At 42.5% G+C, this 24,205-nt stretch overlaps 1 protein-coding gene across 1 annotated transcript; it reads right to left on the minus strand.

Moving 5' to 3' along the window:
• Positions 1-685: 685 nt before the first annotated feature.
• On the minus strand, positions 686-19,728 carry TNFAIP3 (TNF alpha induced protein 3). The gene is made up of 9 exons (XM_050949552.1): positions 19,412-19,728; positions 14,241-14,553; positions 9,098-9,288; positions 8,650-8,797; positions 8,299-8,469; positions 6,922-7,102; positions 4,516-5,438; positions 2,846-3,078; positions 686-1,752 (listed from the first exon to the last, which is right to left on the minus strand). Exons 2-9 carry the CDS (start codon positions 14,536-14,538, stop codon positions 1,483-1,485), a joined length of 2,415 nt encoding a protein of 804 aa, XP_050805509.1. The 5' UTR covers positions 14,539-14,553; positions 19,412-19,728; the 3' UTR covers positions 686-1,482.
• Positions 19,729-24,205: the final 4,477 nt, after the last annotated feature.

Genomic DNA, 24,205 nt, shown 5'->3' on the forward strand with positions numbered 1-24,205 from the left:
CAAATGTAAATCCCAATCTCATTCTAAAACCAGGAGAGGTACAAACTTGCAATCATTAGACATGGACAGCAGCTACAGGAGCCACAAAAGTGGCCATTGTTGTGTACCGTGGAGTTTACTTTTAAAACCTTCCTTACATTTTGGGTTTGGTTACAAAAGTAATCTCTAACATATGAAAGAGTAGGCAGCAGAATTGGTCTCTCAGCTGCAGGGCATGGGCTGGATCTCACGAATGATTGCATGTCTATATTACGACTAGGATACCCTGCCGCTGTAGAAAACCAAGTGTTACAAAAATAAAACAAAGTCCTTCAGCTGAGCAAACAGATACCCTGGAAGGCATAAAAATATCTGAGCAGCAACTGCAGAGATAAGCAGGGCCCAGTCCTGAGTTGTGCCCTTAACTTCCAAAACAGGAGATGAGCGCCTCTTGTACAGCGTTGGGAACTATCATCATTTTGCAGGATCGGGCCCTTGATGCCAGAAAAAGGGGGGAAGGGGGCAATAAAATACGAAAAGAGCAGCTTGCACAGACCTGACTGCTACTGTGCTTCCTCCTACACCAAAGCAAACAGGGTCAGGTTGGCATCAGCATTGAAACCTAGGGCTTTTCATACCTTGTGGTGGTATTTCCTTCCCTAGGGGATGGGGAGGGGAGTGTTCAGGCCTCCCTTCACGTAAATGCATTTGTAGCTAATGGTCATGGGCTTACTCGTTGGGTCCCTATTATTTTTGCATTTTGGAAAGGGAGGTACATTGGTTAAACATGTTGACTGGGCAGGCAGCGAGTTGTCCTTCATTTCTGACTTCTTTCTGCCCAGGGCTCAGCAAACACAGAACCAACCAGAACACTCTACATGCAAGACAAAGCTCTTAGACGAAGGCAACCAAGCAAAAGCAAGTTTCTTAACTACATCCTCACCCCTAGCTTGCACCAGACTCCTCTGGTCGAGAATGGAGTCCTCTCAAGAAGGGCCAGCCTCACCTTGAGCAAAACACTGATGTAGGTCAATTGAAGCAGCTCTGCATATCACACATTGGTTGAGTGTCCTTGCACTCTGAATGGTCAGTTCTGACAAGGTGCAGGGGAGGTATTGCAGAGGCAAAGTTACAAAGTCTTCCGTATTCAAATGCTTCACTCTGCCACAGTATGCACTCTAGGAATTTTGAAATCCGAGAGGAGAGGGAGTTTGGAGTCAGCATTATAGCAGACCATTCCTGCAAGATTCCTCTGTGCAGAAAGCAGACTGACTTCTCATTGTTCCATGTATGCAGTGTTTGTATTAAGTGGATATTTATTCATACCCACGGGCATAAATAGGTACAAAACCAGACAGCTTATTTTCCCCCCAAAGCCATATATACGTCACACTGTTCAAATGGACCTTGCCATGGCTTGCCTCTTAAGTGTTTTGTACATAGCACCATTTCAGCGAGGTAGAAGCAGTTGTTGCTTCCTTGCGCTTTGCCAGCATTTCTCCACTAGCCATACATCTCTTTGAACTGGTAGCATTCATTGCAGTAGCCGCTGCACTTATTATTGCCATAATGATCACAGCCAGTGGCTCGGCAGCACTGTTTTGGAGGCTCTTCTGCAGCAGGGCCTCTAGGATTCCCAGACTGAACTCGCTGGCACTCCTGACACAGCTCATCGTTTCTGCAGGCTAAGTTGTTCCTACAAGAAGCCATGGCACACTTTCGCTTCTGGCTCCCTGCTGTTGATACCTGTAAGTCTCGGTGTTGCCCAGTTCTCTGTAAAGGTTAAAAAAAATTGTCAGTTGCAATGCTGACTACATAAGTGGCTTTTAATTGCCTTGGACGCTGCTATGTTTTGATATTTAGCCACTTCAGGTTTGTTCAGTACACAGTGGCCGCAAGAAGTGCTGCAGCACTATTTACAAGAGCTTTCCAAGTTTCTGATTTCCAAAGCACTGGTCTTTTCAATTTCTAGGTAGAGACTTCCTTCTTCTGAGAATACAGTAGAGCACAAAGGTCCATGCTGGTTATGGGCCAGGATTTATCACACAATTTTAAAAGGCTTTCATTTATTACAAAAAGTTTCCTCCCTGAAAACTCTGCTCAATACTTCCACCCACCTTCTCTCCAAATTAACTAAATAAAAAGGTGGTGCTGGACATTATTAAAGCTGACTAACTTGCCTGATGTGGTTTCACAGCTGTGAAGTGAGAGATCTCCCAAAGCACTCAGCACTGGCCCATCTGTTCCTAGTGAACTCGATGATAAAACTCCCATACACTTAAATCTGAGCAGAGTTAGGGCAACACTGAACATGGTTGAAAAATCTTCCCCCTGCCTTGGAATCAATATGAAGCAAGGCTAACTCTTAAATACAGTAAACTTGATGTGTTGTACTAGATTTTAGGAAACTGTGAAATGGTTTGGCTGTGTTGCTTCTTTTATTTTCATTTTTAAATGAAATCTCAAAGGAGTAAATGTGTTAGTGTCTAAGGTGCCACAAGTACTCCTCGTTCTTTTTGCTGATTCAGAGTGGTAGCTGTGTTAGTCTGTAAGAAAAATTTGTAGCCACTGATGCTGTTCTTCTAGGATGCTCCAAGGCTTTTTATGCTAATGAGACAAAGGCTCTTGCAAGATATTTTGTGGTGTTCATCACCACAGTGTCTGCTGTAGATGTAACATGGGAAAGACTTACACACCTCCCTAGTGCTCAGTTCTGGAAGGCAGAGTAGTGACTTACTCAAAGTTTTCCTTTTCAGAAAGTGGAGGTGCAGTAACGTGGGGATTTTCTATTCTACAGTTGAAACTGTTCATTAAGATATATTAGGGTGAAGGGTACAGGGTTCAGCACTGGGGGAAGTTCACTTACTTCAGATTGTCCCACTAGCTGCTGTTCAGTCCTTATGGCTTCACGGAATCGCTGAGTCTGTGCTTCAATAAAACATTTCTGACAATACCCTTCAAGCATACTGCTGCCCAAGGTACCACATTCTCGCCCCAGGCAGGAAATAGTGTTGTGGAATGTGCCAGCAGAGCTCCCAGGCTGACCAGAAGCAGAAGAATTCCTTTGAGACCTTCTCTGATGAAGTAGTGAGGCACTGTCTACCATACAAAGCAAGAAGAGAGGTTATTTCAATGAGCACAACATTTCTGATGACAAAAATGGCAACATGGAATTCTTTGGTCTCCAAAACAAGTCATCTAGCCTCAAGTAGATATGAGGCCACCCCAAATATTCAGAACAGATTCACCTTTTTTAAAGATATATAAATAATGGTGGCTACTAATCTTATTTTTAAATTAAAAGTTGTTGAAACAAATTCAAAGTTTGCCTCCTTCTGTACTTTCAAGTTAGATCGCAGTTGCTTAAAAAGGACCAGGAGCATAAACCTGACCTTATTGAAGTCAAGGGAAATTTTGCTGTTGACTTCAATGGATCCAGGATTTCCTCCCAATATTCTCCCTCAATTTCAGTGGAATGTTAAATAGAAATGGTAGCGCAAAGGACCAGCAATGAATGGGTTACATTTCACTGGTTTATTAAAAAGCCTACATATATAGATTGTTGTGGAATACAGTATACACAACAGGGAAAAATTATATTGCGAATGACCTTGGAAAATAAACTACTAGCACACACAACTGCTACCACATGATTTACCAGGGAGCTTCCATAACCTGAAGATATGTGAAAAAAAGTTTCAGACTCTAGTCCACTAGTGTCATAAATGAGCTATTCTGCAAGACAGATGCATTATTTCCCCTCCTACAATCATCTCTCAGGTACTACCCCTGAGAGTTCTTTGCTCATTTTAGAGAAGAGTAGTAACATGGGAAGGACTGTATCCTTTGATTTAGCTACAGAATATTGCCCATATGAGGGCCTGACTTCACATAAAAACACAGCACTAATAAAAAAAAATGGTTAAAAGAAGTACATTTTAATAATGTAACTTCCCAAACGTGACCACTACTAAAGTCACTGCTGATCTTCTAATATAACCACATTTCTTACAGAGATTCTCTTGCACAGGTAACTTCAACAGCTACATCAAGGATGAACGTGGCCCTTGCATTACTAATGAAACCTGACTTTAGGCAGTGACAATGAAGTGGTATTTGACTGAGTCCTACAACTCCTATTACTCTGACATTAAAGCACTTTAATTACAGACAATTTGCACTAAAACACAATTGAAAAGTGGTTTATGGGTGAGATTTTCAATAGCACTCAGTGCTGGCCTAGCTCTCCTTCCACAGTAGTCAATGGGAATTTTACTATAGACTTCAGTGGGAGCCGAACTAGGCCAGTCCTGAGTGCTTTTGAAAATCCCACCCTTATCCTGTACCCTGGTTGACACAAAAATAAGCGCGTCAAGCATATATTCTCATCACATTAATGCCTGCTCTACACTACTGGTTGGCCCATCCTTGATATTTCTGTATTAGCAACATCCCCTCTCCCCTACAAAAACACCCTGTATCTTCAGAGACGACCTGAAGCTAAGGTGTTAGGGAACTAAAACTAGCTTCACTTACCGTTGTTTTCCTTGTACTCAAAGAAGCATAGAGTGCAAAAGCCTTCATTCTGAGGAGTCCCAAAAAACATGCAGCCAGGTTTTCTGCACTGGCTACTTCCATTCCTTTCCTCCGAATTGTGAGGAGCTGGAAGCATTACTGAAGAAGGCAGCTCCTCCAGCTCGTTGCTGGGTGCTGCATGACAGGAATGCTGGAGGAAGCTCTGTGATAGCTGTGAAGGGTCGGAGTGAGATCTCTGATGGAACATAGGCAGGAAGGCAGGATTGACAATTGAGGGCTCTGTAGTCCTTTTGAAACAAGAGCTGCAGATGCCATTAAAGGTCCTATTTGTGTCCTGAAGGCAGATTTTACATGTCACACTGTTTATATGTCGGAGGTTGTCCAAGTTGTTAGAGGGACTGAGCTGTCTGGAATTGTAGCAGCGTTCACAGAGTCCATTGTGTTGCACATTTAATGTAAAAGGGCAGTCTGGAGTCCTGCATTTCATAGCGGTGGTTTCACTATACAGAAAAAGGCTTGGAGCTGTTGGAGGTGCAGAATGAGGCCCTGTCACTGGCTCTTCAGATGGCCCTCCCCCAGGCTCACAAAACTCAATCCTAGATGAGCCTGCTCCAGTCTTCCGGGACTTTTCAGATACTGTTTTGGCGCTCGGTCTCCTTGGTTTATTTCCCTGTTGCCTCTGCTCAAAGCACTCATGACAATAGGGCTGGGTGCTCACAGACATAAAGAAGGGGCAATTGGGAGTTTCACATTTCACCTCTACAAGAGACAGCTGGGGTAAAGACAGTTCCAGTATATTCCCGGTATACGGCTCCCTTGTCATAAGCGTATTGTTCTTTTGCCATTTCTTGTACTCGTGCTGTACCAGTTGAAAGTAATCTTCCACCAGATTTATCTCTTTGGGTAAGTTGCCTTCATCTAACCTGAAGGCCAAATAAGAAAACAGACAATCAACATGTATATCAGTGTCTGAAAGGGGCAAGGAGTGGGCATGCTATTGAATATGAGCAACACTGGATGAGGAAATGTAAATTTAAGGAGGTAAAGAGATAATTATTACATATCCATATTGCTGAATTAAAAATACATGATGGTAAACTATAGCTTAGAGTGACTTATTTTGAAAGTTAGGTGTCTAGTAAAGTTCAATGGAGCCTTTCACCTCTAAATAAGCCGTCTGATGCAATCCTAGTTGGTAGTATTCTCAGAATGCTGAATGCTGGCCAATGCGGTTTTCAGCATTTAGTTCTAAGCACACTACACCTAATTTGTAATGCAGTAAATTGATGTTAAAAAATTCCAAACTCTTAGCTGCCTCTGAAGTCCAGCACTCAGCTCAGAGTAAACTGGGAGTTTTGTAGGTCCCACCAGCCCACTTTGCAAACAATTTCCATCTCTAAAGATGTTGATATATATTTTATAACACCTACTCCCATTTTTGCTTTGATATCTAGAACTGGAAACCCTGCTTATGTGAAATGAGCAGATGGCGGCTCAGAGAAGTTCCTATTTGTCTAATGTCCACATCACAAACCCCCTCCCCCCACCGCAATGATGTTAGAGGCCACAACTGAGCAAATGTGGAGAAGTAATCCCTTCAGTACAGGGTTGAGACATGAGCCCAGCAAAACTGGGGAAGTGATTTTACCACTGCCCATGCTGCACCTGGGCGGGGGAATTTTAATTTTCAAGGCTGTCAATCCAGAACCTTTCAGGAGCAGAAAGAGCTCTTCCTCCACAAACGGACAGGAGTGAAAAGAGTTGCAGGGAGTCTCTCCCTTATGCATCTGTTTGGGAACGAGGCAGAATGTTTCTGTTAGTGTGCCCTCAGAGCAAGGAGGAGGTTAGCACAGCCAAAAGCCCTCCACACCCAAAGGGGCATATACTAAGCATAAGAGGGCGGGCATGGGGTCAGTCTCCTGCTCCTCCACACTACACCCCTGCAGTGTCCTGCCTGCAGCTGCACTGCACAAGCAGAATGCCGGAAGCCACATGCACTTGGTCACAACAGCTGCACACTTTCCCTAATGCAATGAATGCGCTTCAAGGCACAATTTGCCCAAAAGTTGTTTAAATAAGAATGTGAGCGTTTAATTATTATTTCTCCGAGTTCTCATTTTCAGTCACACCCCTTTAGCTACCTGGCTGATAACAGGACTAATTTATTAACTAGCTTCTGAAACTGAAGACTGGAAATTTCAGAATTTAAATTTGAGCCTGCTTCAAGCTAGAGTCTTACGCCACAAAAGGTACATTATTATTATTATTAATTGTGACATGATTTCATAATGGCGTATATAAATATGCATGTTGCTGAGAAAGAAATAAAAAGTCTTATAGGATAATGTATTCAATCTTTTATCAGCAACAACTAGAAAGCTGTAGGAAGAGGAGAATACCACTCACTTTGCAGCATAAATTAAATGAGTTGTACCATGGTCCCAGCCTTGCACTGGAATCTCTATCACTGTCAGGTATTCTTTCAGTAGCTGCTCCTTTCCCATCTCCTCAGTGTCTGTCAGAAAGTGCACCTTCAAGTCTTCAAACCTGCCTCGTTCACTGCTGACCAGTGGGACAGCCCGAATTTCTGTGTGAAACAAAACAGGTGAGTTTTACCAAATGGGAGTGACCGTGAAATATGATAAGCAAAATATCATCCCCTCATTTGGTCTACTCTGATATTCAGCAATATTGCCTGTAAAGAGCATGCATGATTACATCTGTGTTCCCAAACAGTGCAGATGGAATGAAGATGCTCACTGGGGCATGCTGAGAACCATTTGGGGTTCAACGTCCTAATACATTTTTTTTTATACTTAGCGTGGAGAGGACAGTAGGTTTAGTTTCTTGAACATTATTACAGGACAATTTCCCAGTATGGATCTAGAAATGTGTTGTCCCATCCACAACAGGATACACAAAAAACACACGGACACAGCTGTCACTAACCCCAACAACATGATGTAGATGGGGCCCTAAAAAGTGCTTCCTCTGCTGCAGGGCACACAATTAAAGTCAGTGCGTTGCAATAAATTTCAATACTCTGCAGAAAAGGCAATACTTTAGATTGAACCCACCTATAGATAGGCATCCACTAAATGGTGCTTTAGTAGCAATAGGCGCTTTGGCTCCATATGATGCAACCTTTAATTCCTTTGGAAGCCCTAGCACAGTGGTCCCCATCCCCTTTAATCTGTAATGTAATCTGTCCCTGCCCGCTCCTGGGAGTCGGGACTGGGGGCTGAGTCTGTGCCTGGAGCTGCTGCTGGGGCCGTGACCAAGGCCAGGAGCTGTAGCTGTGAGCGGGAGCTGTGGCTGTGAGCAGGGCCAGGGCAGGAAGGCACGAGCAGGAGATGAGGTCGGGAGCGGGGCCAGAGTTGGCCCAGCATTGAGGTTGGGAACTGAAGCCAGGGCCTTGGCTGGGTGCAGGGCTGGAGCTGGAGCACAGCTGGGGGCAGAGTAGTACTCCCTCCCCGCCCGCCATATGTGCTGACCCAGGCCCCCATGTGCCCCCCAAAAGTGTTACTCTGTACCCGGCCCCCAGGGGGCTTATCCCACAGTTTGGGGACCATTGCCCTAGCAGGTATATATATATCATGTAAACTATTTACCTTTTGAAGACTCTGTCGAACATATAAATAGGAATAACTCATTTACATTTGTTGCGTCCATTTTTAAAGGTAACTCGATCAGATTATATTTTAAATGTTTTACTGTCAATAAGGGGGGAAGCAAACACACAAATACCAAAAATCCTACATACAGCCCAAGTAGATAACATACCTGGCCCGCTGTCCTTCAGAGTGACCAGTGGTGTGAAATGCATTCTGTCATAGCCCAGGACAATAGGATATCTATAGCATTCTTCAGCTGGCCAGTGGAGAGGCAAGTAAATTCCACCAACGTTCAGAGGGGCAAAGCTTGAACCGGACTCCAAGCTTCTCAGCATTTTGTCTATTGAAGGAAAAAACACTGAATATTAGTAACCTCAAATTCCTTTCAACTATGAAAAGTGCAATATCTTATTTCTAGGGTTTTAAAATACTGCAATAGAACATTTACAAAAGACATATTTTGCACTTAATGACACCGTCCTTAACATGAGGTCAAAGGCAACTGGCATGGAGGACTCACCTGCAAGAACTATGATCGGCCTTCTGAGGATGTTAACAAGGACAAATATATGGATTTCTTCCAATGCATTGTACTGAAGCCCGTTTCGGGCCACTGTTGATTCTGGGGATGTCATACTGACGAGGTTCTCCCATTCTTCTTCCCAGTTCTGAGGCAAGAATTAAATATTCGTTAGCACCAGCTCACAGACATGTAGATCAAGAAATGGTTGCAGCACAGCATGTCAAAACCTGTCCCCAAGATAATCATCTTTTTCCTTTTCTTCCAAAGAAGAAATTACTCAAGCTATCTACATACAATCCATTTTATTTTCTTAGGATTGTTTTCATAATTGTCTCTCAGCCTATAGTCTCACCCAAGCAAACCTAACCAAGTAAACATGACCAAGCCTTCGCACTTCAGTTAGCTTGCCCCAATGTCATAGCACTACACAGTCAAATTAACTTACCCTGGTGTTATAGTGGAGTCCTGTTTCTACAAACTCCTGCGATTTAACAGTCTCTAGTTGCCAACGAAGCTTAAAGTTGCGGGTATCCACTTCCTGCAAAGCGATGAATAGTGTTTTCCTCAGGACCAAGTCAACATCTTGAACACCCCACATGTACTGGGATGCAGCATGCAGGAGGCAATTACCATCACCTATGGGAAAGTTACTGGTTAATTTAAAAAAAAAACAAAACAAACACACAATTCCTGAAGAAGTAGCAAAAGGAGCAACTGGCTCATAAAGCACAATGAACAAATCCCAAATTATATAGTTCAGACCTGATCCTGAATTCCTCTCAACAGCCTCCACTAGTGGAGTTCCTAAGGTGGAGATTAGAGCCCCTCTCTTTAGGAAAACCCTGAGGGGATGCCAAAAACTACCACCCGTTCCCTCCTCTCCACTGGATGCAGGGGGGCAGCCTGTGGCAGGGAGGTATAAATCCTACTTTTCCTGCTCCAATTTGGGTAAACTAGCCCATTATATTTGACACTGATGGGCAAAAGGATGAAAAATTATAATAAAGCAACATGAGCTAAATTTTGGGGTTATTTGCAAATACCTCATACATAATTAAATTTGTCTTTACATTTATGATTTGTTAAAAGGATAAATCAAACTACAAAGTTTAAGAGAACATATTAAATAAACCCAGTAAACAGAGGGATTTCCTCTACTCCACAAGCACTGTTTACAATTTTTTAAGATGCAACATAGAAGACAGGGATTGAAAATACACTGGCCCAGATTTGGGGACTGTGCCAAAAGTGTAATACTGCACAGCCGGGGGACCAGTCTAGGGCTCAGCTCTAACGGATGACACTGCACTGCATTTTGCTTTGTAATGTATGACAGAAGAGTCCTGTCAAGAGGAAAAGCAAAAAGAAAGTAGTAAGTGACCTACATGAAACAAACTCTGCTGCTTTTCTAAGGCACCTCTCACTCTAATACTGAAGTGTATTGTTCAATGTCAGGTTGGTGAAAAATGTCAGACTGGTTTCTTTTTGAAAGACAGACTAAAAATGAAGACCAAAACTTTATTTTATTTATTTATCATTTACACATAGCCCCTTCCATTTAAGAATCTCAAAATACTTTACGAACATTATTGACTGAAGCCTCATAACTCCACGGAGAGGCAGGAAAGTATTATCCCATTTTTCAGAAGGACAGGCAGAGGCTCTGGGTCAGGGGTGGGAAAACTATGGCCTGCGGGACGCATCCGGCCCCTTAAACCTTTTAATCCGGTCTCCTGGGAGCAGGGTTGGGAGCTTGTCCCGCTCTGCCTGTCTTACGCTCACACGTGTTCAGGTGGGACCTGCATGAGGGCACACATGTTACTGCGGCTGCACAACCCAAATGCACCATCAGAACCTGGAACGTGCAAGCCCACGTGCCTGCTACTTGTTAGCTTAGGTGACTCTGCTGTTTAGTAGTGTTAATTTTCCATTGTTGAAGATAAAACAAAGAGTAGTTGGCCACGGAGTGCCAGCTGTATTGTTCACATTAATCAAAGAGGGCATGGAAAGGAGGTAAGTTTGGTTTAATTATTGTAATACTTCCTTGTGATAGTATATTTTTAATTGTAAGTACGGCTTAATCTTTATAAAACTAAGTTTATTTGAATCTCTCTGAATTGTTAACTTCATGAAAATTCATGGCCTACCACACAATTTCCAAACCCAGATGTGGCCCTCAGGCCAAAATGTTTGCCCATCCCTGCTCTGGGCAGTTAAGTGACTTGCCCAAGGTAAACACAAGAAAGTATGGTAAGAGCTGGGAATAAAACCCGTTTTTAACCCCTCCCCCAATCCTGGGCTTTTAACCACATGCCCCTTCTTCCTCCCCAAGGGTATCCTGAAAGGAAGACACAAAGAAACTATTCTTGGACACCACTTGGATTCAAGCCTGGGATTTACTGTTCACTGCAAATGCACTTATGTATCAGAGGGGTAGCCGTGTTAGTCTCAATCTGTAAAAGCAGCAAAGAGTCCTGTGGCACCTTATAGACTAACAGACGGATTGGAACATAAGCTTTCATGGGTGAATAACCCACTTCGTCAGACGTATGAGGTATTTAAGTCATCTAAGGACACGAAGACACATTAATCTCCTTGCAAGATTGTAGTACAAGGAAATTAAAGCACCAAGAATTTGTACTTGTGGTAATTTTTTTTTGTTTAAAACCTGAAGATACCAACAAGAAATTATTTCAGATTATTTTCCAATGTATCAGTTTGTTACATACATTAGGAGCTTTAAACCCCTTCTCATTCTCTGCTGTTCTCCAAAGGCCTAATCAAATCAAAGCCATGCACAATGCCCGCACAAGATCTTGAGCGCTCTATGAATCCTTTGTAAACTTGTAATTGGTTACAGACTTGCTGGATAAATTTCAGACCTTCTGAATAGGGTGAAATTCATTTTCTGGATTTCCTAACCTTCTCTTGCAAAATCTCCCTTAAAATGAGACCACACATTATGGGCTCAATCAGGGGAAAATACACAATATTAACTGAAAAAAGTCTTCTGCCTGAACTAGAAGAAATTTGATATAAAAGTAAGAGAATTAATACATCCTGTTAAAATTTTCCCTTTGCAAAATTGAGAGCAAAGATAAGATTTTTTTTTTTATTTTATTTTAGCACTTACTTTCAGTTCTTTATTGAGAACCACCAGTACAAAATTCCCTATGCAACACTTGGAATTCCCCAGGGTTAAGTTATTTGACTAGCAATTGAGCAACAGCTATTGTACTTCTTGTTCTGATGTATTCACATTTGAACTATGAAGTACATACTGGACTTTCCAAGTGGGTGTGGTTAGGGTGAGCTGGAATGACTGCCTAATCATTATACAAGTGAAATCTCTACAGCCAATAGACACTGGAATTTTTTTTTTTTAAACACTGTTTCAATTTTTATACCTCCTACTCCCTTCCTCATTTACTCCATTCTCATATCCTCAGAGCATACATGGTGAATCACCCAGATATATACTCTTTTGTACATATTATGTAAAGTTAACGTTACCAAAATCCTAGAAGAAGCATTTGTTTCCTTGGCTTTCAAAAAACTGAAGCCGTAAGGAGTTCTAAATAGTAAATCCGTCTTTGACTAAAAGAACTGTCAAATTCACTCTGTACACATCTAAAGGTTAAGTAAATGAACTCCCTTAAAGTTTTTTTATGCTATGTGAAAAACTTGTTCCATTCATTAAGACTTAACATTGTTTCCAGGGAAATTAAGGGGTTCCTGCAAGCCCCACTCCTACTCTGAAGCATCCTTCCCTCCAACCCACACTGTTTATCTTCTTTGTCCTGAACAGGCCTTGTGTTGTGGTGATTTTGCATAAACCACAGAAGGTAACAAGATGCATTTCTTCTTCCCCAATCCCTTGCAGTACCAACAACCCCTACTGACCTGACAGCAGTGGACTGAACTCAATAAAATTTTAAAAAAGGGGCAGTTTTAACATCCCAGAAACGCCTCTAGTATACATATGTACAGGTGGTATATAAGTCACATCCTGAAACCATTGCATTATTTCCATTTCAGATAATGTCCTCCACTCCTGATCTAAGCCAGTAAAATGTATTTAGTGGGTGCTGTGCAGCTCCCTGTTATTTTAATAGCAGAATTGGGCCTAAAATGTTTCTCTTCATTTCAGGGAGCAATCCACTAGATTATACATTTTTCTTAGTAAATCTGTTTGACTGAAATATATTGTGGGTGAGGTAATATCTTTTATTGGACCCCCTTGCCTCTCTGATATTCTGGAACCAGCATGGCTACAATTATACTGCATGAAATAGAGTGTGTGATACAACACTCGTGACAAGATTACTTATTTAATGTTTGCAAAATGCTGCAACAAGTGCTAAATGTGGCCTCAGTCCTGCGATGAGCTCCATGTGTGCGGACCCCACACAGAGGCTCATGGAAGTCAGTGGAACGCTGTGCAAGTACAGTGGACGATCTATGTGGGGTTCATTGCGGCACTGGGGCTTCTGTTACAGACTTATAGACCTTTATTGTTTTCTTAGTCGTTGGGTTAGTTACGACTAGATGATGTTTCTATGCTCATGATTAAATTTGTATTAGTCTTTGTAAAATTTAAACATATGTAGGAAGAACAGCAGTAATAGGACACTGTAGATTTTGAGAAAGAAATATGAACTAGGAGGGCTGGGTAGTGTGCATGTATGTCCACATGAAAAGAAATGATTGAGGAACATGCAATATTTCACAGCTCACACTCTCATATTTCATTAGAACTTACCGCTAATTAAATACAAGTCTCTTGCTCACAAAATCTTTGGACTCTAGCCCCATGATCTACTATATTTGCCTTGTTTTCTTTGGGGCTATAATAAGACACATTTATGAAACACCTCTCCCAAGTCATTCCCAAGGCCCTGAAATAATATATTAAAAGCAGCACCACGTGCTACTTTTCTTTAACTCTTATTTAAAAATCAAGGGGAATTATGTACCTGTCATTAATAAAAATAGGAACTATGCACAAAAAGTGGGGAAAAAAGAAAGCCCTCTTATCCCATAATGCGATTCAACATTAGCGAGCTTAATCAGGGGCTGACTCCACAGCCAGAGAGCTAAAGGCTGGAAATCTAAGACACTCCAACTGATATAGTACTTAGAGTTATACCAAAAAATCATTAGCAACTGAGTTCAGCCTGCAAACTACAATGAGGAGGGGTTATAATACTATACTATCTACTATTACAGAATCAGGTTCTTAGAAGGCATCATGGAAAATGACAGCATTGTAAGAGTTGAGGTCCTCATTGATAAAGACATATCACTCTACCATACCACAGATTTATGATATGATTAAATATCCATGAGACTTTCAACCTGTTGATATATCAGCGAACAAACACGGTATCCTTAGAGATTAAGAATTCGTTTGGCATATTGTGTTAATAGGATTTTAATTTGTGTTGCTAAAATAAAAACAGACATGTTTATTTTAATAAAGCAACTATGTTTTTATCTTAGCAATGCAAACTACAAGCCTATTAACACAACATGCTACATCCTTATGACCCTGTCTTAATACTAGTGGAGTGACACATACAACTTACCATTAGTCTTTAACGGCACAAGTTTCCTAACTTCCCTGCACCAGTTCAGCTTCCTCTGATGTTCCAGTGAGCTCTGGGTGGATCGGTCAATTAAAGCTTTCTGAAGGATTTCCCGAAACTGAGGACAAAACTGGCACATTCTGAACATTTCTACTGTGTATCTGTACATTGTTTTAAAGTGATGAATTATTCCATTGGTGGGTATGACAAGGTCTTCAGGAATTCTCTCCCTAATCTTCACGGCTTTCAGCATATTGCTCAGATACAAAGCTTGGGGAAGAACTTGTTGGCCAGCCATTTTCTGAGAAGAAACCTGAAGGAAAAAAGAAGAAAAACAAAAAAAACAGACAATTCTTTTAGTCTCACTTAATGTACATCACAGGACTCTTGCTAGTATCGAGATTTAGTCTGCAAATTCTTTAGGAAGAGATCTTGTTTGCAACTTTGTCTGTAAACCACACAGTCCACGGTGAGCACTATATAGTTAATATGAAATATATACCTAAGAATCTCTTAGCATTACTCGGCTATAGATCCTCAACTACTAAATCAGTCTCTTTACTCGGTCTTCTCTTTAATAAAAAAAGAATATATTCATAATGAAATTACAGTACTTTTAAAAGGAGAAGTTTAAATGGAAGTGGGGTGAAGAGGAGGGGAGATCAAGAGGCGGGGAAATTACAACAAGAGCTTTGTCTAATCAACAATGGAGCAGGGTAAGCTCCAGTGAACCTGTTGAACTTTTAAGTTTTCAACTTGACCACATGCCAGAGAAAACGGATTCTGATCACTTCAGATTTATACATGAGTAGCAGAGCATGCATAAAGCAACATGATGCGCAGTGCAATATTCAAAAGCGCTCAGACATCTAGAATAGTTACATGGAATGTTAGCACCCAGCGCGGGCTTATAACTTCATATGATGTTTAAAACTAACCAAGTAGCAAATGAAACATTTCTAACAAGGCAGGCACCTGGTATTGAATGAGACACCTACATAAGAGGAACATTCCTTAGGTTATGTTAATGCTAGAATTATTGCAGAGGCACATGCATGTGTGCGTGGGGGTGAGGAGGTACGGAATTAGAGGCCCATTATTACTCAATGGTAAATCAACAGAGCTGAAGAAGCATTTCCACTTTGCTCAAAAAAACCCCAATATTTTTCCGTTGTGGGGCAAGTAATGCTCACCGCCATTTGCCCCTTTCCTTCTTATCACATTGGATAAGGCGAGGAGAACGTAAACCCATAGATATGAATGGTATTCCACTGAGGACCAGACATCTCATGCTTGTTCTAGGCAAACCAGGTTTTTTCACAGTGTCAGGCTAGAGCCAAGTGTGAACACAGAGTGCATCCACACGCATGTACTTTCGTTGGTTCTCTCAGTGCTCACCCTCATTCAATGTTTTAAAATTAACTTTCTAGGAAAGCAAATGCATATAAACCTTAAACGTTCTAGCACTTGAGAACTCAGGAAGTCTTTTCTCATCAAATGTCTTAAAAGAATATGACACCTACAGTGTGATTTCTAATTTTGGGCAAAACAAAGAGGGGCCAATGGCAAATGAAAAGCCAACTTCACATCTGTCAGGAAATTCTCTCTAGTGATAAGAGCCTGGAGGGGCACAGAGCAAGCAGGTGGAAAGGTATTACAATCTCACAGATACACCAGGAAGGGAATCATGTATCTGCAGAGGCAAAGATATCCTGCATGGAAGACTGCTCCTCCACATAGCTATATGGCCTCCCTCTACATCTGCCTGGCTCTGGTAGCTGCCATTGTGATAGTTCCCCTGAAGCTGGTCAATAGCTACAAAGGGAACTGCCTAGCAGTTATTATTGCCCCAAACTGCTCTGCTCAGAGCTGCTTTGTACATCCCCTACCAAGAATCTGTGACAGAAGACCTCAGTGGGCACATTTAGAAGAGTTTCTATGGCGTCCTGGGTGGAAGTGATGGGGTGTCTGATGTTGAAGAAGCTGTATACCCCATTTCTGCTCAACCTGGGGGAGTTCTGTCCACACAGGATCTTCTTTGCTCATACAAATGGGGGTGGGAGATTCGGCCATTTGTCAAGGCCATTATGGCTTGGAACATGCAAAGAAGGCACCTTTTATAAGCAAAGGCTGTGTATTAAAAACATACACACGACTGGATGTTTTTATAAGGTATATACATCGCTACCTCGATATAACGCCACCCGATATAACACGAATTTGGATATAACACAGTAAAGCAATGCCCCGGGGGACGGGCGTACGCACTCCGGTGGATCAAAGCAAGTTCAATATAACACGGTTTTACCTATAACGCGGTAAGATTTTTTGGCTCCCAAAGACAGCGTTATATCGAGGTAGAGGTGTATGTTAACTAACTCGTTTCCTATCTTGTCCACTTCCCCCAGTCCCAAGCATCAGTAGAACCGCACCTATTTTCCACATCATACTAATTTTTAAAGTTAAAAATGGAATGAGAGAATAAAAAACAATATAAAAATGTCATCAATTATATACTATAATCCCAGCTGTACTTTTCTTTACCCTCTTCAGCAGCTTCCAATCCCTGATCCATCAAACTCTTAGTACGCAAGAGACTCACTGATTCAATAGAATTTTTTGCATGAATAAGGACTCATCACCTGATTATGTGTTGCACACTTGGGCCCTGGAAATGGATCTTTCCAATATTAAGAAACAATGGAACACCCAATTTGTTTAAAGAAGGCATATTAAATCTATGGGTTATTCAGAACTAGATTCCCATCTCCCCTTTATTCTAAGTGCATTCCCCCACCCCACACTACATGTGAAAACTGCTGTCTGTGCCATTTATGATTATTAGTTGTCAATTTAAAAAGAATGATTCTTTAAAAAAAGATAGTGCTTAAAACAGTACAATTTAAAAAAAAAAAAAAAAAAAAGCAGTTTACACCCAGATACGATAAAGAAACCAAAGCTCAGAAAATTCTTGAGGTGTTAAAAAACAAATAAAAAAATCTGATCTAAGTCATTTGTAAGAACTCCGTGAAATGGAGCAACCAAAATTTTAAAATCAGCCTTTGTTTTCAATAATACTTTTCATATTTATGTAACTGTACACAGAGCATTGGATGGGACTCAGGAGATCTACATTGTATCCCTGTCTCTACCCTTGGCCTGATGAGTGACCTTGGGACAGTCACATAACTGCTCTGTGCCTCAATTTCTCCATATGTAAAATGGGGCTAGGATAATGTTACCAACCAAAGCATTTTGAGATCTACTGATGAAATGTGGTATATAACAGCTGGGTATTATTAGGGTAATCTTGCCTGATACTTAGTACCCCCAAATTTCATTGACTTCAGTGGGCAGGGATGATCTTTGTGTGGGCCTTGTAGTGCATGGCACATTGTCAACGTTTAACAAATAATAATTTTAAAAGAATGGAAGGTGAGAGTATTTTACATCTCACACAAGGCAATCAACATCTAGCTGGATCTGGCTTGTTGGTGCACTATGATGGCCTGATTGTGAAAGAAACAAATGGGTGGTTGTGTAATTCGCCTAGCAGATTGAGGGGACATTGTTTCAAGGTGAAAAGTTGGTTGTCAGGCATGAGCAGGATTTGTAAACCTAATAGAAATATAATAGCAGAGAAACCAGAATAAGGCCTCCCGAGGCCACTGGGGGGCAGGATGTGGGACACCACGTCCAAACAAAATGGGCGGGCCAACAACTTCAGTAGAAGCCTTTTACGTAATAAGTATATAAACCAAAAAATGTAACATCTCTGAATGCTAACTACTGTAACACTGGATAAAAACTAATAAAAAAAATCAAAGTAATACCCAAAATTGTCACTGCTGATATATATCTACTGTATTTAATCTTCATAAAGTATCATAGTACACTTTACAGCAAGGGGTGGAATAAGGAACATACATTTTACAGAACTGGGTACAAGTAAACAACCAATTACGCTCCCTTTTCCATGCAAAATTCTTATTAATTTATACAGTGTTGTTTTCCTGTCTTGCCATAGTTTCCTACCTAGCTCATGAGCATGATAGGAAGTTTGATTTACTGATATTTATAAAGTACAGTATGAATTAGTGAGTGTTTAGCAACTTCCATTCTAGGGGCTCATATGGAACGTGCTATGTAAGTGAGCAGTATTATGTATGAATGCACTCTGTAAATAAGGCCAGATTCTTATTTTAAAAAGAAACCTGGAACTACTAAGTAATAACAAGGAGGTGCTTTTTTTTTTTAATATCACAAATAGAAGGTTTAAGCATATGTTTACATACATTATACTTCAGCTGTAGGTTTTAACAGAACAGACCCTGGCTCTGAGTTTGCAGTCCAGCTCTGTACCCCCTACTGCGCAATTTGACATGTGTACATGCAGGTTGTTTTTCTTCAAAATTTCTCACTGCTGCAAGCTAGCAATGGTGGGAACACCAGTGCAGACAACCCATTGGTGTTTTACCCGCTGTGTTGTTGAACTCTACCCAGTACAGGTCCAAATGACAGTGGCAACCTGTCTAGACTAACACTCCACCGGTGGAACTGCACTAGTGGTGTTATAATGGTGGGAAATTGGAACAAAACTGCTAGTGTAGACAAGACGATAATAGCCAATCCAATTCTCCTCATCCATCGTTAGTATTCCATAACCCACCAAATAGTTATACAAGTTTTTTAAACGTTCAGAACAATAGGTTTTTCATAACTACCTACAGGAGCGGTCATCAATAATTATGTAACTTACAACACCACAGCTGTGTGTCAGTACATAACTACACGTATACCTGCCCCTTCTTCTGTCTGTTCTCCAAATCCCCTTTCCTCCTCGTATTTACGTTCTAGAAAGGCCAGCGAAGTTTTTAAAGTTAAGAACACACTAAACTTCCCGAGATGAGGGTCCAGGGGGAGGGGAGACATTAAAACACAGCTCTATTAGATCTGCTACATCCTGCTGCCTCCGCGAGAGTCTTCCCTTCAGAGTATTTGCTCGTGTTACCAACCGGCCCTCCGAACTGCACTCTCACCTACAGAAAAAAACCCGAAATCCGGGCCAGGGCATGCTCGGGGGCCACCCCCAAAGCCCCTCGGTGCTCCGGAGCAGCCATCACGGAGCCGGCAAGCAAAGCCATTGCAAAGAGCAGCCCAGAGCCTGGTACCTTTCTGCCGAAGGGCTCCTCCAAAAGCGCAGCGCGGCGGATAAAATCCTTCTCAAATCCAGTGCACCAAGGTTAGGACAGAGCCAAGCTTGGGAGCCATGAATGCCCGACCAGACGGGGTTGCAAGAGGATCAGGCTCCTTAGTAGCGCCTGGCTGGGCTTCCCTCAGCCACCCCCTCCCTGCTGCTGCTGCTGCTGTGCTGGCTATAAACTGTAAAGACTCTTGTTTTTTCCTTTCTATTTTACTAAGCAGAGAAAAAAGCCCCAGCAGAGCGGGGATTTCCACCCCCAGCGCCAGGGACTTTCCGACATGTGACACGCCGCCGAACAGCTGCCCTGCCGCAGAGCCGGCCCCTAGATGGCGCTGCGCGAGAGAGTCCGGCCGCTCGCACCACACCTCGGCGGCAGATCCCACGGGCCCGCCTGCTTCGCAGCCACTGCCCCCCTCCCCGGTGCGTCTGAGCCGGAGAAATTCCTCGCTGCTCGCAGCCGGGCTTGCCCCGCCTGAGTCACCGCGGCGCGGGGCATTTCGGCGCCGGGGCTGTAAGTTTTTGGGCATTATTCCTTTTTTCCTCTCCGCGCAGCAGCAGCAGGGCGGTGATTAACTGGCCGGCGGGCTTCGCCTGTGCCTGGCCCGCTTCAGCCCTCCCTCGCCCTGCAAAGCCCAGCAGCTGCTGCCGGCAAACCCCCGGGGGCACCTGTGCCTTGTCCTGCACCTCGCGCGCACACAGCCGCGTGCTTAACTAATGACAGGACTAATTAAGTACAAACATGACCCAATCGTTAATTGCTTGCCCGGTGCCCCGTAGGTGAAAAGTGTCCCGACCTCTGGGCTACCCACCAAAATTGTCCCTGTTTATGTGGGTATCGTTAAAGCCGTTCAGCCTTCCCAGTGTGTACCTAGTGGTAGTAATAGGGATGATACCAGATCAGGAAGGCACCCTCATACAGGTATAACTGCATTTGTGCTGGTATAACTACCTAAGTACAAAGCCATACCTCTGACCAACAGATACACCCATACAAATGTGCCTGTAACTCAAGCCTTATTTGCACCATTAACTACCTGGGGTGAATAATGGCAGTCTGGTTCCTAGGCACTGTAACTCTTCCTGCATGGCCCTGCCCTTGCACTGGTGACTCTTCCTCCCACTTAGAGTGGCACTGATATGGGGGGTGGGGACTTTCTTCCTTCCCAGAAAGGCAGGGGGCAGCAACATGCGGCCCTCATCTCTCCCCTGCCAGGAATGACAGTTGTCCCCCCTTTCATGATCAGTGTGAGTTCCCTCTCACCCTCAAGACAGGTACAGGTAGCAATGGAGGTTCCCAGTATTTACCCCACCTGCTGGGATATATCTGCTTGGGCAGGCCAGGACCACTACACTCTTCTCTTGCCACACAAAGCTGTCTGCTGGCAGGGTCCCCCAGAACAGTAGGTAGTGGAGTTGACACTCCATTAAGATGCACGGGCATTTCACCTCATTCATAACTATTGTTTCACACTGTCCGCACTATATAGCATCACTACTTTGGTTATACTTGGTTCACATTTTCAAGCTTTGCTTGGTAACCCTGATAGAAACTTACTATTTGTTTCAATGAAAGGTTAGATTCTGATGTAATCCCATGACTTCAGGCCTTACGCGTGGGCCTATAATGCTTTAATATGCCTTAATCTGGTCTTGCAGGTGAATAGTTCCATTGTAATTGACCACAGAAATGCAGGACTACTTGCATAAGTAAAGTTACTCATATGAGGACTGGGGCCTAACATTGTAAATTCATCAAGACAGAGATCTGTAATTTGTATCTCTTTGTAAAGAGTCAGTTATATTTATCAGGCTATATATATATATCATGCTAATTAATAAGCACCAAGTATTTTTTAAAGCAGTACTCTCAAAACTGTGTGTTGGAAAAGCCCAGTAGCCGCCTTCTAACATACCATAAACAAAGCAGCCACCCATTATTGCTGTTTGTGTGATTTGTACAGAACAAACAACAGGTTCCTGCCCAGAAAGCTGACAACCTACAGGCACACACACGTGTAACAGAATCCCGCACAATGGAATGTCATGTAGTAATAAAGGGCCTGATCTCCCAAAGCGCTGAACTCCTCTCAGGGTACTGAGCACTCCCCATTGACTTCTCTGGGAGCTGGGGTTGCTCAGAACCTTGGTGTATCTGGCCCAAAATCTGGAATATTATCACAGAAAAAGTGGATTTTTTAAGGAAGAAAGTGGGATTCGGGCATCCGTATGCCCTCCCCTTCTCTCTGCCCTGTGTTCACTGAGTCAGGACTGTGCTTGGGAAAAAGGTAATCCCCATATAGATTAAACTAACTGATTTATTTTTACTTTTTTCACTGCAGTTCCTCCTTTAAAGTGCCCTTCTGCCTAGTGTAATCCACAATCCAAAGTTATTTGCACAGGCTCCCTACACAAGGCATGGAGAGAGTTAGGCGCCTAAGAATGGGAAAAGCCAGCAAGATGAGCAGGGAGCTGCCTAACCTAGGCAGTAGGAAATGTCAGTGTAATGGATGGGGCTTAAAACCTGCCCTACAAAGAGATTTAGGTGCCTAACTCTGGGCTGTCTTTTTGGGATTCACAGCCACGAACCCTCTCCTGGAGTTATGCAAGGCAATCCTTTCTCAGAAAACACTGAGGAAGTGGTGGTGCCCCCTCCCTGTATAACCAGGTCCTTTGCTCACTCACTCATAATGCAGGAACCCCAGGTTCAAGTCCACCCTCTGTGTGCTTTGGAAGAGGGACTTGAGTCCATATCTCTCATATCCTAGGTGTGTGCTCTAACTGCTGGGAAATAGAGTAAAATGGGGCTCCTCCTTCAGCTGTGGTTTGTGCAGGGTCCAGTCTGGTAGGCAAGCCCCATAGATGAGAGAGGTCAGGGAATGCCTAATTTGAGAATCTCACTGGCTTCATGTCCACCAGCAGAAATTTAGGAGCCTAGAGATCTTTGCTAGTAGAAATTTAGGCACCTAGAGAATTTAGATGCCTTCAGGGTTAGGCAGATGAGCAGGGCTCTAGGGGAATCTACATTTTGGATTTAGGCACCTAAATGGTAGTTGGGCACTTAAATTCCTTTGTGGATCTAGTCCTAAGTGATTTACCTGGTAAGCAGGGCAGACCTAGAGGTGTGGTCTATCCAATGTACTTGATATGTGCAAGAAGCAGCAGCAAGTGGCACTGCTCCCCTTTAATTTTAGCCCTGGAGGGAAGGAAGAGTGAAGATGGGTATGAGTAAGGAAGTTATGTAGACCCTGTCAGGTATTACCTTTCTGTTCTGAATAATGAGAGTGGTGGACTCACAGTGAAGCCACTGACTATTAGAAAATACCTGTCAAGACAAGATGTCATGATTGCTATTACAAACCATGAATATATCTAAACATGTATAATAATCTCCTTAGCCTTGATTAGCTTAAAGGTGAGCTGCACATTGCTATGGATAGACATTGAGTTTATAGTACAGGCCTTTTCCTAGCAAAGAATGACTGGTGCAGTAACCAACAGCACGGCAGGAATTCTTTTGGGACTATCTTTTTGTTCTGTTTCTGTACAGCTGACTGAGATGAAATTACTATAAGGCAGGTGAAAAACTGGTTGAAAGACCATACTCAGCGAATAGTTATCAATGATTCATTGTCAAATTGGGGGGAACGTATCTAATGGGGTCCTGCAGGGGTCAGTCCTGGGTCTGGTACTGTTCAATCTTTCACTAATGATTTGAATAAAGGAGTGGAGAGTATGCTTATAAAATTTACAGATGATACTAAGCTGGGAAGCACTTTGGAGGACAGGATTAGAATTCAAAACAACCTTGACAAATTAGAGAATTGGTCTGAAATCAGTAAGATGAAATTCAATAAAGACAAGTGCAAAGAACTACACTTGGAATGGAAAAATCAAATGCATAACTACAAAATGAGGACTAACTTGCTAGGCAGTAGTATTGCTGCAAAGTATCTGGGAGTTATAGTGGATCACAATATGGCATCTTAGTCAACAATGTGATGCAGTTATGAAAAAATTAATGTTATTCTGGGGTGTATTACAGGAGTGTCATACATAGGACACTGGTGGTAATTGTCCTGCTTTGCTTGGTCCTGGGGAGATCTCAGCTGGAGTATTTTGTTCAGTTATGGCTACTACACTTTAAGAAAGATGTGGACAAATTAGAGAGAATCCAGAGGAGAGCTACAAACATTATAAAAGATTTAGAAAACCTGACCTGTGAGGAAAGGTTAAAAAAACTGGGCATGCTTAGTCTTGAGAAAAGAAGAATGGAGGGGGACCTGATAACTGTCTTCAAATATGGTAAGGGCTGTTATAAAGAGGACTGCCGTTGATTGTTCTTCATGTCCAGTGAAGGTAGGACAAGAAGGAATGGGCTTAATCTGCAGCAAGGGAGATTTAGGTTAGATATTAGGAAAAACTTTCTAACTATAAGAGTAGCTAAGCTCTGGAACAGGTTTCCAAGGGAGGTTGTGGAATCCCCATCATTGGAGGTTTTTAAGAACGGGTTGGACAAACACCTGTCAGATATAATCTTGGTTTACATGGTCCTGCCTCAGTGCAGGCAGCTGGACTTGATGACCTTTCGAGGTCCTTCCAGCCCTACATTTCTATGATGTTATGACCACAGCTCCTAGAAACTATGGTATACAAATAATAATTATTATAATAATAATAAATTTGGGTTATAATAACCTCATCAGCCAGCCAGCCTAGAGACTTTTCATGCCCCAGACAGTCTTGGAAAAGGTGTGACTCACCT

This window comes from Gopherus flavomarginatus, chromosome 4 (genome assembly GCF_025201925.1).
Source record: "Gopherus flavomarginatus isolate rGopFla2 chromosome 4, rGopFla2.mat.asm, whole genome shotgun sequence".
Lineage (NCBI taxonomy): Eukaryota > Metazoa > Chordata > Testudines > Testudinidae > Gopherus > Gopherus flavomarginatus.

What these genes read in the sequence shown, in the direction of transcription:
- TNFAIP3 (XM_050949552.1), bottom strand. Translation starts at nt 14,538, where the DNA reads ATGGCTGGCCAACAAGTTCTTCCCCAAGCTTTGTATCTGAGCAATATG. An exon ending in GCCGATCATAGTTCTTGCAG is followed by an intron (nt 8,470 to 8,649) that starts GTGAGTCCTCCA and finishes TTCCTTCAATAG; the next exon opens with ACAAAATGCTGAGAAGCTTG. An exon ending in CATTTAATTTATGCTGCAAA is followed by an intron (nt 5,439 to 6,921) that starts GTGAGTGGTATT and finishes TTTGGCCTTCAG; the next exon opens with GTTAGATGAAGGCAACTTAC.